This window comes from Trachurus japonicus, chromosome 14 (assembly GCF_045865225.1).
Source record: "Trachurus japonicus isolate A0001 chromosome 14, Traja_1.0".
Taxonomy (NCBI): domain Eukaryota; kingdom Metazoa; phylum Chordata; class Actinopteri; order Carangiformes; family Carangidae; genus Trachurus; species Trachurus japonicus.
The window spans coordinates 32,945,062-32,963,945 of NC_140920.1; the positions used below are offsets into that span (position 1 = coordinate 32,945,062).

The 18,884-nt window shown below is 41.9% G+C and overlaps 2 protein-coding genes across 3 annotated transcripts in view; one reads left to right on the plus strand and one right to left on the minus strand.

Moving 5' to 3' along the window:
- rps14 (ribosomal protein S14) overlaps window positions 1-18,884 on the minus strand; it is a 155,363-nt gene that overhangs the window by 135,003 nt on the left and 1,476 nt on the right. The window contains exon 4 of one of the 2 annotated variants that reach the window (XM_085798860.1): window positions 18,735-18,801. In XM_085798860.1, the coding sequence (XP_085654986.1) occupies window positions 18,735-18,801 (67 nt within the window). Of the gene's footprint in view, window positions 1-18,690; window positions 18,802-18,884 lie in introns of those variants that run through there. The other variant, XM_085798859.1, reaches the window with a different exon arrangement.
- On the plus strand, window positions 1,030-14,916 carry chm (CHM Rab escort protein). Its single transcript, XM_085798858.1, has 17 exons — window positions 1,030-1,440; window positions 2,318-2,384; window positions 2,572-2,644; window positions 2,722-2,846; window positions 2,934-3,046; window positions 3,142-3,227; window positions 3,365-3,511; window positions 3,655-3,771; window positions 4,300-4,411; window positions 4,502-4,724; window positions 6,515-6,592; window positions 8,259-8,366; window positions 8,492-8,555; window positions 9,101-9,197; window positions 12,232-12,330; window positions 14,113-14,258; window positions 14,439-14,916. Exons 1-17 carry the CDS (start codon window positions 1,389-1,391, stop codon window positions 14,724-14,726), a joined length of 1,995 nt encoding a protein of 664 aa, XP_085654984.1. The 5' UTR covers window positions 1,030-1,388; the 3' UTR covers window positions 14,727-14,916.

Genomic DNA, 18,884 nt, shown 5'->3' on the forward strand with positions numbered 1-18,884 from the left:
TTTACCCAACAGACACTGCAATTTTATCACATTATCCGCTTCCTTATTGTTAGATTGGACACTAAAAATAGGTCCATACTTTAATAGTAGGCTATAATAGTGATAGAAAAGTGACTAGTAGGCTAACTTGTGAGACTAATTTAATAAAGACATTTGAGTCCAAACGTTAGTGGAATGGGAGCATCCATAATATAAATGAGAAAAAGACTCATATCATATCATCTCCCATATGAAAAACAGTTTTTTTCTGGTCTCTACATACATAAACTGATCCTCCCTGAGCCTACCAACTCCTAGAATGAGGAAAGCAAACGGGTCCTGCATCGACTCTGCAGCCCACCAACTGGTAAAACAGTACTCATACAGGCTGTTCAGACTCAGCTCCTGTGGTGACGTAACGACGGGAGTGAGGCCGGCCCCTCAGCGCGATAAAACACCTAGCACGTCTATTTCTATGGCTGCAGTGCACAGCAAGAAACTCCTGAGTTAAACTGATGAAATACCGACCAATTTTAAGTCATTAAGTGGTAATAATCTTTGCCGCGTACAGTAACCATGTTAGGTGCAGGCACAGAAACAGCTTGTTCTCAGTAGAGCTTGAGCGACTTATAGACAGCCGACATTCAGGACCACTGATCAGTTTGGGGCAATACATTTCGAATACATGGTTTAGTTGGACGTCTGACAGCTGAGTGAAATTGAGTAAAAAGAGTGTAATACGGGATCTTTAAATATGGCAATTTAGTGGATGCTGGATGGCAGAGAGTGAGGAGTTAGGCTACTATTCATCTTCATAGGTCACCAGTTCAGAAATTAACACAATACCTTTTTAAAGAAAGTTGTTTTTTTCTTTTGATTAACAACATATTACATAATGTGTGTGGGGAGAAGTTGTGTTTGACAGCTATTTTCCATGTCTCACTGTGAGCTTGAAGAAGGAAGCAATTTTCTACACACACAAACACTTGTCACATGATCCTGTCATTCAATCCAGCTCGACCACGGGCTCCTCCCACAGCTCTGTGACGTATAATAACAAGTGACAGTGTGACTGTAGGAGCTCTACATCACAGGTCTAAACTAAAGATTAGACCTTATAGTCATTGTATGCATATCTAATATTTATTGGTATTATTTGTTAAGATTATTCGATCATTACCAATGTTTCTTCCGTACAAGTGCACGTGATAATTATTAGTATTCTCTCTTTATTTTTGTCGTTTTTTGTTGTGGTTTTTGCTTCGGACGATTAGACACTGGCTCTTCTCTGTGCCATTTCCCCCACTGTGGAACAAATCAAGGGACTTGTTATCTTATTACATCGTATTGATTGATCATTGATCGATCTGCGATCAACGGCTACGTGATTGTGTTGCCAAACTAACAACATGGCTGCTGAGGATCTGCCGGCTGAATTTGACGTTGTCATTCTGGGAACAGGTAAACCACCACCTGAGTGTTGTTACGTGTTCTGACCCGGTCCGTGTGTGTGGAAGTGTCTCTGTTAACGACTCGGATCAACATGTCCCTGAATCCCGTCTGAAACCGGTCCGAAAAGGGACACAGGCTGGGCTTAGCCTCGGCGTTAGCTAGAGGCTAACGCTCCGTTCACTCTCAGTGACAGTGGTTAGCAGCTAACGCCGTGGCTAACCCATTAGCTCCGCTAAAAACGTTACATAAACGGTACCGAACAACAGTTCGTTCAGAAGCTAATGGCGTGTAGCAACAGCCGAGTGAACGGAGCTGTCTCCTTAGCAAACCTGAGCTCCGGTGGTTTGGTCCTTCGTGTGTCTGTGAGGCTCAGAGCTGTGGACTTACTCTGTGTTAGCCAGTGTTAGCGGGGCTGCTAACAGGCTAATGACAGCTGCGGTCATGTGACATTAGCATTATGACAAGCACAGGAGGCTAACCGATGCTAACTGTGTTTACGTGGCTAACATCATGAATCAGCACTGTGTGCGTGTTTGAGAGAGAGAGTTAACACAAGTTATCAAGTTAACTGTGAATTTAAAGTTGAGGATAAAATAAAACAAACATGGACATACACATACATGAACCAGCCAACCTGGTGTGACTGTACTGGATGGGGCAGAGGGAGCAGTCACACTCAAACTGTGGTTTCAGGAGTGGGAGTGGGGGCTTGTACCTTACAGAAAGATATATCTATGCTTGTACTAACACAGCTGCATCAGATCTGTTCTGTTTTGAAGACATGTACTGTCCCACCTGTCTCTATGGATTACAGGTTGTTGATGATAGACTCCAGACTGGTTTTAGATGATGACGACTGACAGTGGATGATATTGATTGTGTGCAGGTCTTGCTGAGTCAGTGGTAGCAGCAGCCTGTTCCAGAGTGGGACAGAGGGTTCTCCATCTCGACAGGTCAGTACTGTTACTCATAAAGTGAATCTTTTATTGAACCACATGTATCCATCAATAGAGAGTTTAAAGTTTAAACTGATATAGAAATACAATCTATAAATAAATCAGAGTTTGTGCCAGGCTTTTATCCTGAACGGGTGTGTCTCCTCAAGGTTAGTGACAACTTCCTGTGTGTGTATATCTTTAGGAAAAGCTATTATGCAGCAAACTGGGCCAGCTTCACCTTTAACGGCCTGCTCGCCTGGATACAGCAGCATCATGTGAGTGTAACACTGCGCTGGTATTACTGCTAATGTCTGCTCCGTCAGCGCTTCCTGTAACCTCCCTGTGTTTGTAGGCGGAGTCTCAACCTGAGGAGATCCAGGATTGGTCGAGCCTTCTGCAGGAAGGGGAGGAACTACTCTACCTGTCTAACTCTGACTCCGCCGCCATCAGTAACGTGCAGGTGTTTTGTTTCACCAGGTACGAGGCAGTTTGACAGTTTGTCTGAAAGGCTTTACACAGCAGATGAGCCTGAGCACTGAGACCTGCAGGTCTGTTTGTTTTCAGTGAGGAAGACGAGGAGAAGGAGGAAGCTCAGAGTCCTGATCCTCCAAACGTCACAGAAGAAGAATCTGGTGATACAGAGACCGTGAAAGCAACTTCAGAGACAGAATCTGCAGGTTTGACTCTTATCAGTTATCAATATCAGATATTGATTTCTGACTGAATCACTTGGTGATCCACAGGAGGAGAGTCAGTGTTGTTTTGCTTCCAGATACAAAGGATGAAGAAACCACAGAGAAACCAGAGGGAGGAGCTGAGGAGAAGGAGGAGGAGGAGGAGGAGGAGGAGGAAGGGCAGGTGAGGAGGCTTCAGAACCGCATGACATCCTGGGAACAGTCAAAGGCTCTATCAGTCATCATGTACTGATGAATTATTGTGCTGCTCTAATGGATATGTGTGATGGGTAATCAGACAGATGTTTCATCCAATAACAGGCTGCCCATGCAAAGGGGGAGGAGCCACAAGCAGATCAGCCATGCCCCTCTGCCCCTCAGAGCCAATCAGAGGTAACCAGGAAGAAGATCAGCTTCGCTCAGCTGGTGAAGGAAGGACGCAGGTTCAACATTGACCTCGTCTCCAAGGTAACATAGCAACAGCCTAACTACAGTAAACATACAACAAATGAACAACAACATGATATTGCAACAGAACAGCAACGTAAACAAGAGAATGTAACTATAGTGACTCCTCAGCCAATCCTATCGCTCACTGACTCCTTGTCCAGCTCATGTATTCTCGTGGCTCATTGGTTGATCTGCTCATCAAATCAAACGTCAGTCGCTACGCGGAGTTCAAGAACGTCACCAGGATACTCACCTATCGCCACGGCAACGTGGAGCAGGTACGTACAAACTTTGTCTGATGACCTCTGTTACCTGTCTGTCTGTTGACCTGTCTGTCTGTTACTTGTCTGTCTGTTACCTGTCTGTCTGTTACCTGTCTGTCTGTTACTTGTCTGTTGACCTGTCTGTCTGTTACCTGTCTGTCTGTTGACCTGTCTGTCTGTTACCTGTCTGTTACCTGTCTGTCTGTTACTTGTCTGTCTGTTACTTGTCTGTCTGTTGACCTGTCTGTCTGTTACCTGTCTGTTGACCTGTCTGTCTGTTACTTGTCTGTGTGTTACCTGTCTGTTGACCTGTCTGTTACCTGTCTGTCTGTTGACCTGTCTGCCTGTTACCTGTCTGTCTGTTACCTGTCTGTTGACCTGTCTGTCTGTTACCTGTCTGTTGACCTGTCTGCCTGTTACCTGTCTGTCTGTTACCTGTCTGTTGACCTGTCTGTCTGTTACCTGTCTGTTGATCTGTCTGTCTGTTGACCTGTCTGTCTGTTACCTGTCTGTTGACCTGTCTGTCTGTTACCTGTCTGTCAGGTGCCTTGCAGCAGAGCTGATGTGTTTGCAAGCCGTCAGCTGTCTGTGGTAGAGAAGAGGAAGTTGATGCGTTTTCTCACTTCCTGTGTAGAGGAGTCAGAGGAGCAGCAAGGTGAGACATCGCACCTGTCTACCTGCTGACATCTACTTAACCTCAGGGCATTGTGAGTAATGTAGTCCTATGTCTGCCTCTTTTCTCTAGCCTACAATGGTAGGCCATTTTTGGAGTTCCTACATGACCAGCAGCTCGGAGAAAATTTGCAACACTTCCTACTTCACTCAATTGCCATGGTAACGGAGGACACAGCCACAGAGGTAGGACTGGCCTCCACACGTCACTTCCTGCGCTGCCTAGGTCGCTATGGCAACACGCCTTTCCTCTTCCCTGTCTATGGCCTCGGTGAGATACCACAGTGTTTCTGTAGGTAAGAGCCTGTCTGTGTCCTTCATGTCTGTCTGTGCTCCACCTGTTGTCTCTGTTGCTACCTGCAGTAGTGCTGTGTCCTCAGTAGCACCAGAGTGGTGTATACTAGTATTACGTTTTTTCGTGATATCCACTTATTTCGTTATCTCGATATATCATTATAGCATTGTCCCCGTTATAACCCCACCCACTTTGTGTTATAGCTCCGCCCACTTTCCCAGTTACAACCCCACCCATTTTTCGTTTTAGCCCCACACACTTTAAGCTATGGCACCGCCCACTTCTCATTATAGTCCCGCCCGTGCTCAGTTACGGCTCTGCCCATTTCCCATAGCTCCGCCCACCTTCCGTTGTGTCTCCGTCCACTTTCCGTTATAGCTTAGAACAAAAGAATCTCAACACAACTAAATGCACTTCCTATAACGGCCACTGTGGGAGCCACTGAGCAGTGTTCGCTCCGGTGTGTCTCTTTGGACGTTTCAATTGGAGGGTGTTATGTTGTTACTAGGGCTGACCCGATTATCATATTTTGATAATTGAAGCTTCGCTGACATAAAATCGATTTTAATCGAAGCTTCGACGGCCGGGGGGGTGCGCGATCGTAATGTCTGACGGGGGGGGGATAATGAAAGTAATGGCAAAAAATATTGAGATAACGAAATAATAAGTAGTTATCATGAGAAAATGGTCATAAAAACATATATATATATATGGACATGGCCGTTCTCAGCTTCCGTACTTTACTGTTAGTTTCATCCAGCTGTTTTTATACAGTTGATTGGAAACTATTTTTTACTGTTATGCAAAATGAGTGCGGCCATCAGGCTATTATTTCATAATTGTGACAGACATACTACTAGATAGTACATATTCTTAAGGATATCTTCAGTGCTGTGGTCCTCGAGTTCTCCTGAGGTAGTTGTCATGGTGACACTGCTGTTTCCTTAGAGAATGTGAATTTTAATGAGGAGGGTGTCGCCCAGGGCTCAGCTCATTTACATATTAGATGATCCTCAGGGGACATTAATGCTCCTACACACACGCTGACACACATACTGAAAGGCAGTGAGCAGCACGCTTAAAAACAAGTCTCTGTCCATATGTTAATGCATTTGGTTTTTAAGTAGCCTTCAAAAAATGCAGTTTAGGTGTTAATGATGAGAATGCCCAAACACATAGAATAGTCCCCGGTTGTTTCCTTTACATGTGGACATTATCTGAATTAGTGAAAAAAAACTTAAGGTCATCATTTTTATTTAGGTGTTTGACACACACACACATACACCTGATGTGTGTGTGTGTGTGTGTGTGTGTGTGTGTGTGTGTGTGTGTGTGTGTGTGTGTGTGTGTGTGTGTGTGTGTGTGTGTGTGTGTGTGTGTGTGTGTGTGTGTGTGTGTGTGTGTGTGTGTGTGTGTGTGTGTGTGTGTGTGCGTGCTGTAACTTTCCTTTGACTCCACAGTTAATACTTTGTTTTCTTTTAATCAAGGATACACACGCAAATAATCATTAACACATGCTGACTGACAGATTTAATTTGTGTGAGACTGATGAGTCTGTTGAGCTGCGCGCACACACACACACACACACACACACACACACACACACACACACATGCACAGTGAAGAAACAGAGACTGTGATTGGCCAAGACAACTGCAAACATTCCCTCATACTGACACAGATGCATTTATTCATTCCTGTGTGCATCTGGAGAGTGGACAGCTGATGTAATGAGCTTCCACTGAGCTGATTGGACGACAGCCGAGAGTCACCTGCTGCTCTGTGTTTCAGGATGTGTGCTGTGTTTGGAGGAATCTACTGTCTGAGACACTCGGTCCACTGTCTGGTCCTGGACAAGAACACCAACAGGTACCTGCACTACTACACTGTACTCACAGTAGAGAGAGTGTGTGTGTGTGTGTGTGTGTCTGTGTGTCTGTGTGTGTGTGTGTGTGACCTTCCTGTTAAGAGCAGTGATTGGATGATAATTTATGATCAGTGAAATATTCAATTTATGAAGAGGAAATGAACTCATAATTTAATCTGTGATCCTGTGCACACCTCCCGGCCCCTCCCCCCTCTGTCTGCCAGTGTCTCTCTATCATTGTTTGCTGCCCTGTCGGCTGCCTGATTAAATGACTTATCACACGCGCACACACAGAGGTCACCTATAGAAGGTCTCACACACACACATCATCATCTGTCATCATGGCAACATTAGCCCGTTAGCAAGTGTTAATGATCACATCTCGTTTCCGTCAGTGTGATCAGCTGATTGAGGCTGTGCAGACGTTTTCTTGGAGGGACGGCAGAGGTGATGACATCATTAGTTCTGATGCTGATCACTTCATGTGTTGAGTCAGATCTGCTGATCAAACTACAACAACAAACCTCTGAAGGCAGGTCTAAGCTATAGGTGTGTGTGCGTGTGTGAGGTTATGGATGAGCCTCTGTTGCATCATTACTCCCAATAATGGACTTCAACAGAGAGAGAGAGACAGAGAGAGACAGAGAAGTCAGATGGAGAGTAACAGACAGAGGTTGATGATGTCAGGCGAACCTGTCAAAGCTGCTCATGGTCTATTGCTGCGTTCAAGACAACCTCTGATTTCCAGATGTCAGAAAAACCAAAAGACCTGGCAGACTGGAAGAAACAGTAAAAAGAGAAGCATTTTAAAATCATGAAACAGATCATTTAAAATCGAAGGGAAGAAACAACATAATGTTTGAACTCATTTTGGTACTTAAAAAATGCATTTTAATCAGGTTTTACCATTGACTGTGTGGTTTAGATTAGATTAGATGTACTTTATTCATCCCACAATGGGGAAATTTAGTTGTTACATCAGCCTAACCCTAACCCAGAAAGAAAGTAGAGAGGGCTAAAAAAAAGAAAGAAAAGAAAAACACAACACAGCTTAATAGACAGAAAATATAGACACAATAAACAATACAACAAATCAACCTTCAACCAGGCAATGTGCAAAACAAGTACTGAGGATATAAGGATATAAGGTGGCCTGATATAAAAGTATTGATAGGTAAAGTGACTATGGTGTAAAAATATTGCAACGTAAGTGACAATGATATAAATATAAGTATAAATAATATAAATACTACTACTGCAGGTGTGCATGAAATAAGAATATTGTGATGTAAAGTGACCATTGATATAAAAATATTGCAAAGTAAGTGACAATGATATAAATATAGATATGAATATAAATATAAATATACTAATAGAGCAGCTATGCATGAAATAAAAAAAATAATAATGTAAGGTGACCAGAATATACAAATATTGCAAAGTAAGTGACAGTGATATAACAGTACTGCAGGTATAAACCATATAAATAAATACAATATTTCAGTGTAAGTGACTATAATATAGAAATAAATATTGCAGAGGTAAAGTGACGACAGTGACTACAAGTGTGTTACCATTTTTGTGACGTCAGACAACTGATTCTCAAAGAAGTTTCCGAGGTCGCTGTTGTCGATGACTTCACAGCCTTGGCTCCTCCCTCTGTTTCAGGTGTAAGTCTGTGATTGACAGCAGAGGACAGCGAATCAGCTGCAGCCACTTCATAGTGGAGGACGGCTACGTGGCAGCAGAGCGGAAAAAGGCGGCCACGCCCCCCAGGTGAGTCTCCACCAGATCACAGATCAGCTCTGGAGCAGGCGAACCTTCGTAACTTTACCTTGAGCCATGCCCCCAGTGGTGATGTCACAGTTAAAGCCAGCTTGTGTTTGTTTGTGTGTGTGTAGGTTCCTCAGCAGAGCCATCCTCATCACCAACGCCTCCGTTCTGCCATCAGCCTCAGACCAACAGGTGAGTCAACAACACCTGTCAGTCATGTTAGGCCTTTAGACAGTTAACAAGTAAGATGCATCATGGGACATATTTCATCTAATGTCAGAAGAATGAAGTCAAATAATAGAGTCGATAACAGGCTATATGCCCAGCTGGCTAAAATCCAGGAAGTAGTGGTACTTCCTGGTTGGTACTGCCTGAATTTCAGCCAGCTCCTTTATTTCCTGTTGTACATGATTGGCCAAACTGATTAATCCCGGTGTGTCTGACCTCAAAACAATAATCAGACACACCTGGCTGGCTGAAATTCAGAAAGTACCAACCAGGAAGTACCACTACTTCCTGGATTTTAGCCAGCTGGGCATATAGCCTACTGAAGAGAGAAAATCCCCCAGTTCAACACACACACACACATGTAGGTGTGAGTTAAATATTGAAATATTTAATTAGGTTTGGTCAGAGAATTATATTTCAGTGTGTGTGTGCGTGTCTTGTAGCCTGCAGTGTTCAGTAATGAGATGAAACTAATCTGTTTTTTCATTAATGTCTTCTGTCTGTCACAGGTTTCCATGGTAACGGTTCCTCCAATCACAGCAGGGTGTCCGGCAGCGAAGATGGTGGAGCTCTGTCCATCCACGATGACCTGCATACCTGGAACCTGTGAGTAGGACCCACCTGCTTTCATCTTCTCCTCTCTTTCTCTGCTTCATCCCACTCTTCATCATTTCATTTGTACTTTCATGAGTGGACCTCTCACAGATCGCCTCACCCCAGTCCCAACCGCTGTCAGTCCCCTGCAGACTCAGGACAGAGGGTCTCCAGGTCCTGGAGGAGGTTTCTGAGCTGATGTTTCCACAGAACTGTAACAGAGTCTGAAAATCCTCCAGTGTCCTTGAAGAGAAACTGATTAATGACCAACATACACTGCAGCAGAGCGTGTGTGTGTGTGTGTGTGTGTGTGTGTGTGTGTGTGTGCGCGCATGTGTGTATTTAGATAAATGGTGTTTTGTTTTGAAGGCGTTCAGGCTCACTGACTCAGTACACTGAAGAAGATGATGATTTGACAAATGCAAGACACACACTCACACTCACACTCACACACACACACAGAGAACGTGGATCTTATAGAAAGACTTTACAGAGCAGACCTGAGTCTAGGTTTCTTTTCATCATGATGTTGGAACAGGAAGGTATTTGCTGTCTGAGGTTCTTCAGTGTGAGTGAAGCTGCTCTCACAGGTTGGTGTAGAGTAGGGCTGCCAATCAATTCTTATGTTAAAGGGACAACGAGGAGTTTTGGAAAAGCAAAGCGTTTTCACACTACATTTATGAGCCTCCGCGCGCACCGTGAAATTCTTTGAGTGGCGCAAGACAGACTCATGTTTTCATTCATCAAGAATTAAAGTCAGAGGTTGGAAGACGATCACATACCGTCATAGTTCCGACCATAAACAGCGTTATTCTCATGACTCGCCACGAAACCGAAAGTAAAGAAACGCTGGTCGGCTCGACCAGCATTTCCACCACCACTAATAATAACAAAAGAACGATAGAGACAAAACGATATATTTATTGAAAATGAGCCCATTAACAAGTGTGGGTAGCGTAGATTCATCCACATTAACGTAATACTTTTTTATAACCAAATAGAAACTCCTCGTTGTCTCTTTAAATATTAGAATTTTATTCAAATTTTTTAAATGTTTTTTTTAATTTTTTATTACCGTATATCATTATGTACACCGATACCAGCTTATTATTAAGCCTACGTCCCGCGTCCACTAGAGGGCACTCCAACTAAATCTGTCATATAACATTTGCAACAAGTTTTACCAAATCAATACAAAACTTCATGAAGGGAAATCGAAATGTTATAAGGCCAGATACACATATATAGATATGGCCAGAAATGTATAATAAATATACTGTATATAAATAGATAACATATAAAGTGCTTAATTTTGTCCTCTGTCAGTCAAATGTGTTATGTGTGTTTGATGGCTTCTGAAGCTTTAACTTACCTTAAATGAAACACGATTGATTTCTGATCATTTATTTCTCAGACCGCCATAGCGGTCATATTGCAGCTGCTATTGATAGCTTTCAGTGACGTCACTTCCCAGTGACCTGGCGGTCAAAAGCAACATTCCAAAATGGCCCCGCAATGGACTTTCTATGGACAAACAACCGAGTAATGACTTGAATCATCTGCCAGCAGCCGAGAAAGAAAGATATAAAAACAACTTTGAAGTTTTGGGCACTTGTGACCCATATACAACACCAGCTGCTGTACAGTATACGAGCTGTTTAAAATGACCAGTTCCCTGCCGAAGCTCGAGTTGGGCGATGTTTACATTTACCTGGTGGAGAATCCATCATCCTCCACCGCTTGCAACCAATATTTCCGGTGTTATGGCTCAACTGGTTTCTGATTTAAAAGCCCAATTTTGTAGTTTTTTGATCTTAAAATAATGTTTCTGAACTCATTGAAGTGGTAGAAATGTACCTGTAACTTTCCTGTGTGGGAACACCGTCCTGGTACCGCAGCTCCGCTGAGCTCCACAGTCTGAGCTCCAGCCCACTGAGCCCAGGCTCCCTGCTGCTCTCACCCACAAACCAGAGCCCTTAGCTGGGCTGCACGGTGACCAGCTGCCCCCCCTCCCCCCGGAGGCCGCCCGCCACCGGACACGGCAACAGCACCGCCCGCGGCGGCAGCGACACGGTAACGGGGGTCGGGACCGACCGCGGCGCGGCGAGGACGATGACCGGTATTGTTTAGCGTATTTTCAGAGTGTTTTCCATTAGTTCGTAACTTTAACATGACAGGCTTTGTCATAGTGTGCAGTGTTGTGCAGAGTCAGAGTAGTGTGGTGCTGACTGACTGTAGATTGCCTGAACAGGTTCACTCACAGAAGCATATTCGCTGCACTAACATGTGAACTGTGGCTTGATTTGTGAATTTGTGACAAATCTGCGGACGGAAGTGCAGCACAGCTGTTGTTCGGTACGGTAACCAGTTAAATCAGACACCAGTTGGGCCATAACACCGGTATTTTTGAAGCAGCAGGGAGCAGTGTGTGTTTTTCTGCCTTGTCCTAAGCCGCGGACAGCGGGGAAGTGGATTGTTTTGACCGCCAGGGGGGCGTTCCATACGGGCCGTGACGTCACATGAAAGCTATCAATAGACCCCTGTGGCCAGCTGTGGTCACGGGTTACAATGTTTCCATTTCGTGACTTCTGCCGCCGCGCTTACCGGTATATATATTTTTCTCTTATTGTTTTTTTTTTGTTTTTTTTGCCGGGTCAAGCGCGTGCTATAGAAAGGAAACAAGCGCGCACCAAATTTCACACACTGTATACATACATGTAGATATAGTGCAGGAGGAGGCAGAGACCAGTGGAAGACGGTGGAAGTTCGTCAGTTTCCACACTAGAATCTTCTCATTTTTAAAAAAATATTTGAATTCTATTCTCGTGTAGGTTCCAAGTGTTCTTGATTAGGACCAGTTCATGAGGAGGATTGAAGGCTGTGGGTTTAGAGGACCACTGGGGCTCTTGTTGGATTGATTAGTATTTGCTTGATTAGAAATTAGAGTAATGTGATGACAATGAGGAGGATTTACCTAACCCTGACCACTGTCAGTCTGTTACCATGGAGATGACAATGAGCAAATGCTGTCTGATGTTTTCTGTAGATCTGGTCCACCTCACCTGTCAGTCAGTTGGCTCCGCCTTCGAGGACCTGTCACCAGTAGTTACCAAGATGTTCCACACCTCGGAGTCAGATGACCAAGGTAACACACACACACACACACACACACACACACACACACATACATACTCCTGCACACAAGGCTACAAACTTTCTCTCCTCTCTGACCTCTTCCTCCTCCTCCTCCTCCTCTTCCATTGTCTTTAATTCATTCATCACTTTCTTCTGTGGTTTTAATTATACCAGGAACAACCTCGAGGAACAACCTCGAGGAACACACACACACACACACACACACACACACACACACATACACACATACACACACACAGGATGGATGGATGCAGGTTTGAAGATTGATCACGGGTGAGGAAGAGGGGGAGGAGTGATGATCTCCTAGTCTGTGTGAATCTGCAGCTTCAGCTTCTTCAACCTTCAGACTAATAATCACATTGATTATCAACTGCTGATTGATGACTCATCATTTTATCATTTGGTCTAAAAAAGGGAACAACCGAGAAAATAAAGGAGCTCTGCCTCCAGAGGTAGAAGTGACATCTGGTTGTGAATGTGAACAGTAGCTGGTCAGAATATTAGGAACATGATCCATGATGAGACACTCAAGAAGGAACCACAACTGATGTTTAACCTCTGACGGTGTGTTGGATCACCGTGTTTGTTTGAGGGAACTCTGCGTACCCTTTACTACATGGCTAACATTAGCATTAGCATTGTTTTCTAACATAAGAGATGTCTATTTACCCTCCAGCATCTGTCTTCAGAGTTGGAGTGTGCCACCAACACAAATTAACCTAATTAAGTTAGCCTGCTAACAAACTAGCCCCGGGGCAGTCTGCTGAAGTTAACATGCTAACTAGCTAGCTGATACTGAGTCATTGTATTCCTTGTCATTCCTGACCAGCAGTGAAACGTACCTGTATGTACTAATATTATGTATGTGTGTGGTCTGTAGGATGTGTGCTACATAAGCCTCCGCATCAGTGCGTTCAGTGTTTATTAAAGGCAGTGTTGGGCACGTTACTTTAAAATAGTAACTAGTTATGATAGTTACTTCCCCTCAAAAGTAACCAAGTTAGTAAATGAATTACTACATTATTAACTGTCACGTTACTTTTATATGAAATGCTCAAATATGTCCAATTACTTGGACTCGCCCCCCTAACTCTCTAACTTCATAACCCTCACCTTCTGTTAATCTCCCATTATCCAGCCTGCCTGTGCGGAGGAATACTGAGTGAGTTGGTTAGTTCCAGATAAACGGCAACTAGTTGATTGACTAAAAATAAGAGAGAGAACGCACACTTTAACATCAAGTCAAGTAACGGTGCATTTTGTAATAGTAACAGCGTTGTAATGGCGGAAACAGTAACTTTTTTGATTACTGTGATCGAAAAAAGTAGCGCTGCTAGTAACTCCATTATTTTATAACGCCGTTCTTCTCATCACTGTTTAAAGGTCACTTATACTAGTCACCGTGTGTGTGTGTCAGATTGGCTGCATGTTCTTAGCTGCCACTAATGTCAGCCCATTAATCACATGATGAATTAAACACAGACCAATGAACCAACTCTGGGGAAAATGTGTTAAATGTACATTTTTATTTTTTATATGAGCTCATGTGCTAGCACATGTTTATGACAGACACCACCACCACCATGGGGGGGGTCCAGATATTTTAGCTTCACATGGTCCATGCGTGTGGCCAGTCTCCTGCTCTGTATTTGATAAACTGAACAACTGTTGAACAGATCACTTGTAATTATCCAGTCTGTTGATAAGGATCAGAAGCATAACAACATGTTGACAGTGAGGACATGGAACATGTCTGTCTGTGTCTCTGTAGAGAAGCGTCCGTCCGTCCTCTGGTGTCTCTACTTCAACATGGCTGACGGAGCAGGGGTGGAGGTCGAAGGTCACCACCTCCCATCTAATGTATACGTGTGCTCTGGACCGGATGGAGGTCTGGGACATGACCACGCCATCAGACAGGTCAGCCTTACACACACCCGACTGATTATTTGGCTGCTTGTTGCCATGGTTACATGGAAGTTAAGAGCACGAGGACACTGACGCTGCAGACAGCTCTGGTGGTTTCCTTTAACTGATATTGTTGAAGTGATTATTACTGGTACATTTTCTGATCAGCTGATCAAACTGTTTTCTGCCAAGGCTGAGGTGATCTTCCAGAAGATTCTCCCAGAGGAGGAGTTCTGTCCTCCAGCTCCAAACCCCGAGGACATCATCTACGACGGAGAGAACCCACCCCCCACCACAGAGGAGGAGGGGGAGGAGGAGGACAGGGGGGAGGATAAAGAGGAAGACAGGGAAGAGGATAAAGAGGAAGACAAAAAAGAGGATAAAGAGGAAGAAAAAGAGGACGATAAAGAGGAAGACAAAAAGGAGGATAAAGAGGAGGACAGGGAGGAGGGAAAGGAGAACCTTCCAACTGAGGAGTAACGCGAAATAAAGAATTTCTGTACAAACACTCAAACCCTTCATAGAAGCCAAAACCTCCTGCAGTGCATTGTGGGTAAAAGTTGCCTTCATGTGTTTTTATTATTTTTCTATCATTTGTTATTTTTCTGCTTTGTCTTATTTAAATACTGTAACTAACAAAGTCATTAAAGCTTCAACTGGAACAGTTCAACAGATCAGCTGTCAGTGCTTCATCAAGACTTACTGACAGACCACAGTACTGACATCTCACTACAGACCACAGTACTGACATCTCACTACTGACAGACCACAGTACTGACATCTCACTACAGACAGACCACAGTACTGACATCTATACATCACTACTGACAGACCACAGTACTGACATCTATACATCACTAAAACCACAGTACTGACATCTATACATCACTACTGACAGACCACAGTACTGACATCTATACATCACTACTGACAGACTACAGTACTGACATCTATACACCACAGTACTGACAGACCACAGTACTGACATCTATCACTACTGACGGACCACAGTACTGACATCTATACATGGAGTGGTTTGAATTTAATATTTAAGAAGTTGCCATTGAAACAAGTAGGCTAGATACATCTCTAAGGTTAAAACAAGAACAACAGCACGACATTATTAATGATACAAATAGATTATGTCAAAAAACAAAGTCAAATCAAATAAACTACAAAACCAGCAGGACAATCGATATCTGCAAAAAAAGGAGCATTTATCCACTCTTAATTGTTGAGCTTAATTGTTGGCTAGAGGAAGGTGAAAAAAAAATACTTCCTATGTCTTTAACAGAGACAAACAAAACTGAAAATTAAGATACTTATTAATATTAGCACTGACAACCAAGGTCTTGTCAATGAGGAAATAAGACATTTCTATAATAACCTATATGCTACATCCAAATTTTCAAGGGATTATTGTCAAATATTTTTCAAAAGATTAGGGAATGTAACAAAATAATTGCTGAATATTTTTGGGCAACATATGGAGGATAAGCTTAAGCAATTGGGCGAATGTCAAAAAGGAAGTCACCAGGACTTGATGGGTTAACAGTGGAGTTTCATATACATTTGACATTTGATAATGATATAGTGCTGCTTTATAATGCCTTCATCTGCTCATCTGTCCTCTACTATGAAAAGGGGTGTTATCACCTCCATCCCAAAGCCCAATGAGGACAAACGGTTGCTGGATAATTGGAGGCCAATAACCTTATGTAATTTGTATGTAATGACTACAAGTTGTTAGCACATGTATACTCTAATAGATTGTATATGGGGCTATCAAAATTAGTGGATGAGTGCCGATCAGCCTTTGTGAAAGGTAGACTGTTTCTTGACTTGCTATTATAAAGTGTATATCATCACCACAGACAGATATGTGTTGTTTTTAGATTTCTTCAAGGTTTTTGATATTTTACATTTTTGTTGACAACATTGCATTTCTTGGGTTTCGGGAGTAAATTCTATGATATCGTTGAAATGCTTTACACTGACATCATTAGCACGGACATCTGGACCCAGGAATGACTCCTAGATTTAAGGTGCTATGTGGAATTCGACAGGGATGCCCTATTTCCCCCAAAGCTTTTTATATTGGCAACACAGCTATTAACACTACTTATCAGTAATTCCAATAATATACAAGGAATAACTTTTTAACAAAGAATTTTTAAAAAGTCAATTTGCATATGATACATCCATCTTTCAAAAAGATTATCTCTCAGTATAGAGGTTAAATACCTGGGTCTCCACATCAGATAGTTGGATCAGTCCCAGCCTGGTCAGATGCGTACATGAACTAATGAAACCTCTTGGATGAGAGGTGAAACGTCTTCCTAGACAAATAACCAAGTCCAGTTGCTTTCGATTTAAACTCCTTTGAGGTCTCTCAGTATTATCTCAGTCTTCCCCAAAGCATCTGGATTATCTCTTAATATCAAAAAATGTGAATTAGTCTACTCTCTGTTCATACAAGCTCTGACTCCTCTGTTGCTTCAATCAGAGTTGAATCTGAAGTTAAATATTTAGGACGGACGATATCCAAAAGATTAATCAGAAGAGAAGACACTACTGTATTGTGGGTGTGAGGAGACCACAAGTCACTGGTTAACAGAGACCTTACTATTTGTGGCAGAACCACTTCATCAAAAGCTCAAAGTATTTCCAAACTGATTTATCTCTGTCACTCCCTATATATTTCCTCAAAAAATATAAATTAGGCCAACAAAATTATTTTCCAATTCTTGTGGAAATTTATTTCACTACATTGAAAGATCTCAGCCTGTGAAGGAGTACGATGAAGTTGGTATAAACGCCCTTGTTTGAAAAAAAAAAATAGGAGTTTTAGATTTTTATTTTGAAATGTGATTTTAAGTTGAGCAGCATCATGATAAAGCTGTCTTAATTTTCACAAGCAGATTTTGCATTTTTGAAAAAATAAAAAAATAAATAAAAAAATGTACCCACAACTCAATCTTATGGGAAAGTAATTAGGCTACAGTTAAAAAATATATATACTTTACCTCATTTGTTTATATTCTCTTTGAGAACAGCTTAGATTAGGCTATATATTTTTGTAAACTGATTCCACTGTCCCTGATTCACTTACGATACAATAATTCCTCTTCAGTACTACCAGATTTACTAAGCTGATAAAAAATGTAATAATAAATGTATTAGTAGTTTTAAAATGTTTAGTGGTTATGACAGGGATTATTTGGGTGTAATTTTATTGCTTCAAGTACATTAGACAGCGCATACTCTAAATTTATCAAATTTATCAAAAGTCAAAGAAACACACTTAAAAATCATAAACAAGATAAATCCTGTGGCAGAATGTTCTTTTTGGAGTAATGAAAATTAAATCCTGGAACATGTTTTTTGGTCTGGCATTAAAAATTGGATTTCTCTTAAAATTAATAATATGCCGCTGTTTAAATTATATCATATTATTTTTTATATGGATCATCTATCATATTATCTGACTATTTCAGACACTATTGACATCATGTTGGGAAAAAATCATATCCATTGTGCAAAAATGGAGAAAATGCAAGCCTTCTTCCCTGGTTTTGTTAACGTTAATTTTTTTGTGTCTCTCAAAAAGAAGAAAACAAAGCCTGAACTTTGCCCATCTTTTGTTACTCTGATTTATAACTGCTTTTTCATTGTTTCACTGCTGAATTAAAATGCCTAATATATAATGCATTTTTACATCTTTTCTGTTACTATTTGGTGTTGTTTTGCTTTCCTTATAAATCCCCTAATGTTTTACACTTTGATATTGCACCTATTTTTCACCTGTATACTATATATATATATATTATTACTCAATAAACATCTATTTTCATATTGATCAATGATTAGTTCCTGTTAAGCTCAAGAAATCAGACTCAAAGTGACACAAACTAGTTTCAGTTGATTAGTAACAAACAACTGATCACACATCCGTACTCGTTAAGTACACACTGATATTGATCAATATAATCTAAGTACACTTTACTCTGAACTGGATTTGAACATCTTAGTTTCCAAAATAAAACTTGGCTGTACTCTGCTGCCCCCTGCTGACTAAGTACTACACCAACAGGCTCAATCTCTTCCTTTTTAAATTCACATGAAGTGTCTCTCATCTGTTGTTTCATTCATGAAGCTGAATCTAATCAGACCGATGTTGCCATTTCAAATTTCAAATCATTCAACACTGATCAGTCTGAATCAGTTCAAGGTTTTCCAACCACAGAAGCGTTGTCTCTGGAACTGATCAATACATGAAAATAGAACTGACTAGAAATCTAAACTCAACATGTCATTCATCAAACTAAAAAACATCTCAACTCAGCAGAAACATCAGCCAGTAACAGTTGAACAAAAACATCTGGAAACACTGTTGAACCTCAGTGAATGTATGAACCCAGTGATCAATTAACAGACAGAAGAGTTCGACTTTAAGCTTTTGTTTATTGTGTACAAATCTTCCATGTTTACAGACGGCGACCACGGCGACCGCCCTTTCTCCTGGTTGAGTCTGATGGGATTGGAGTGACGTCCTCTGAAAACACATGAAGAACAAACAGGAGGTGAGACAACAAGCTCTTCTACTGATCAATTCAGATGCTTCAGTGTGTGTGTGTG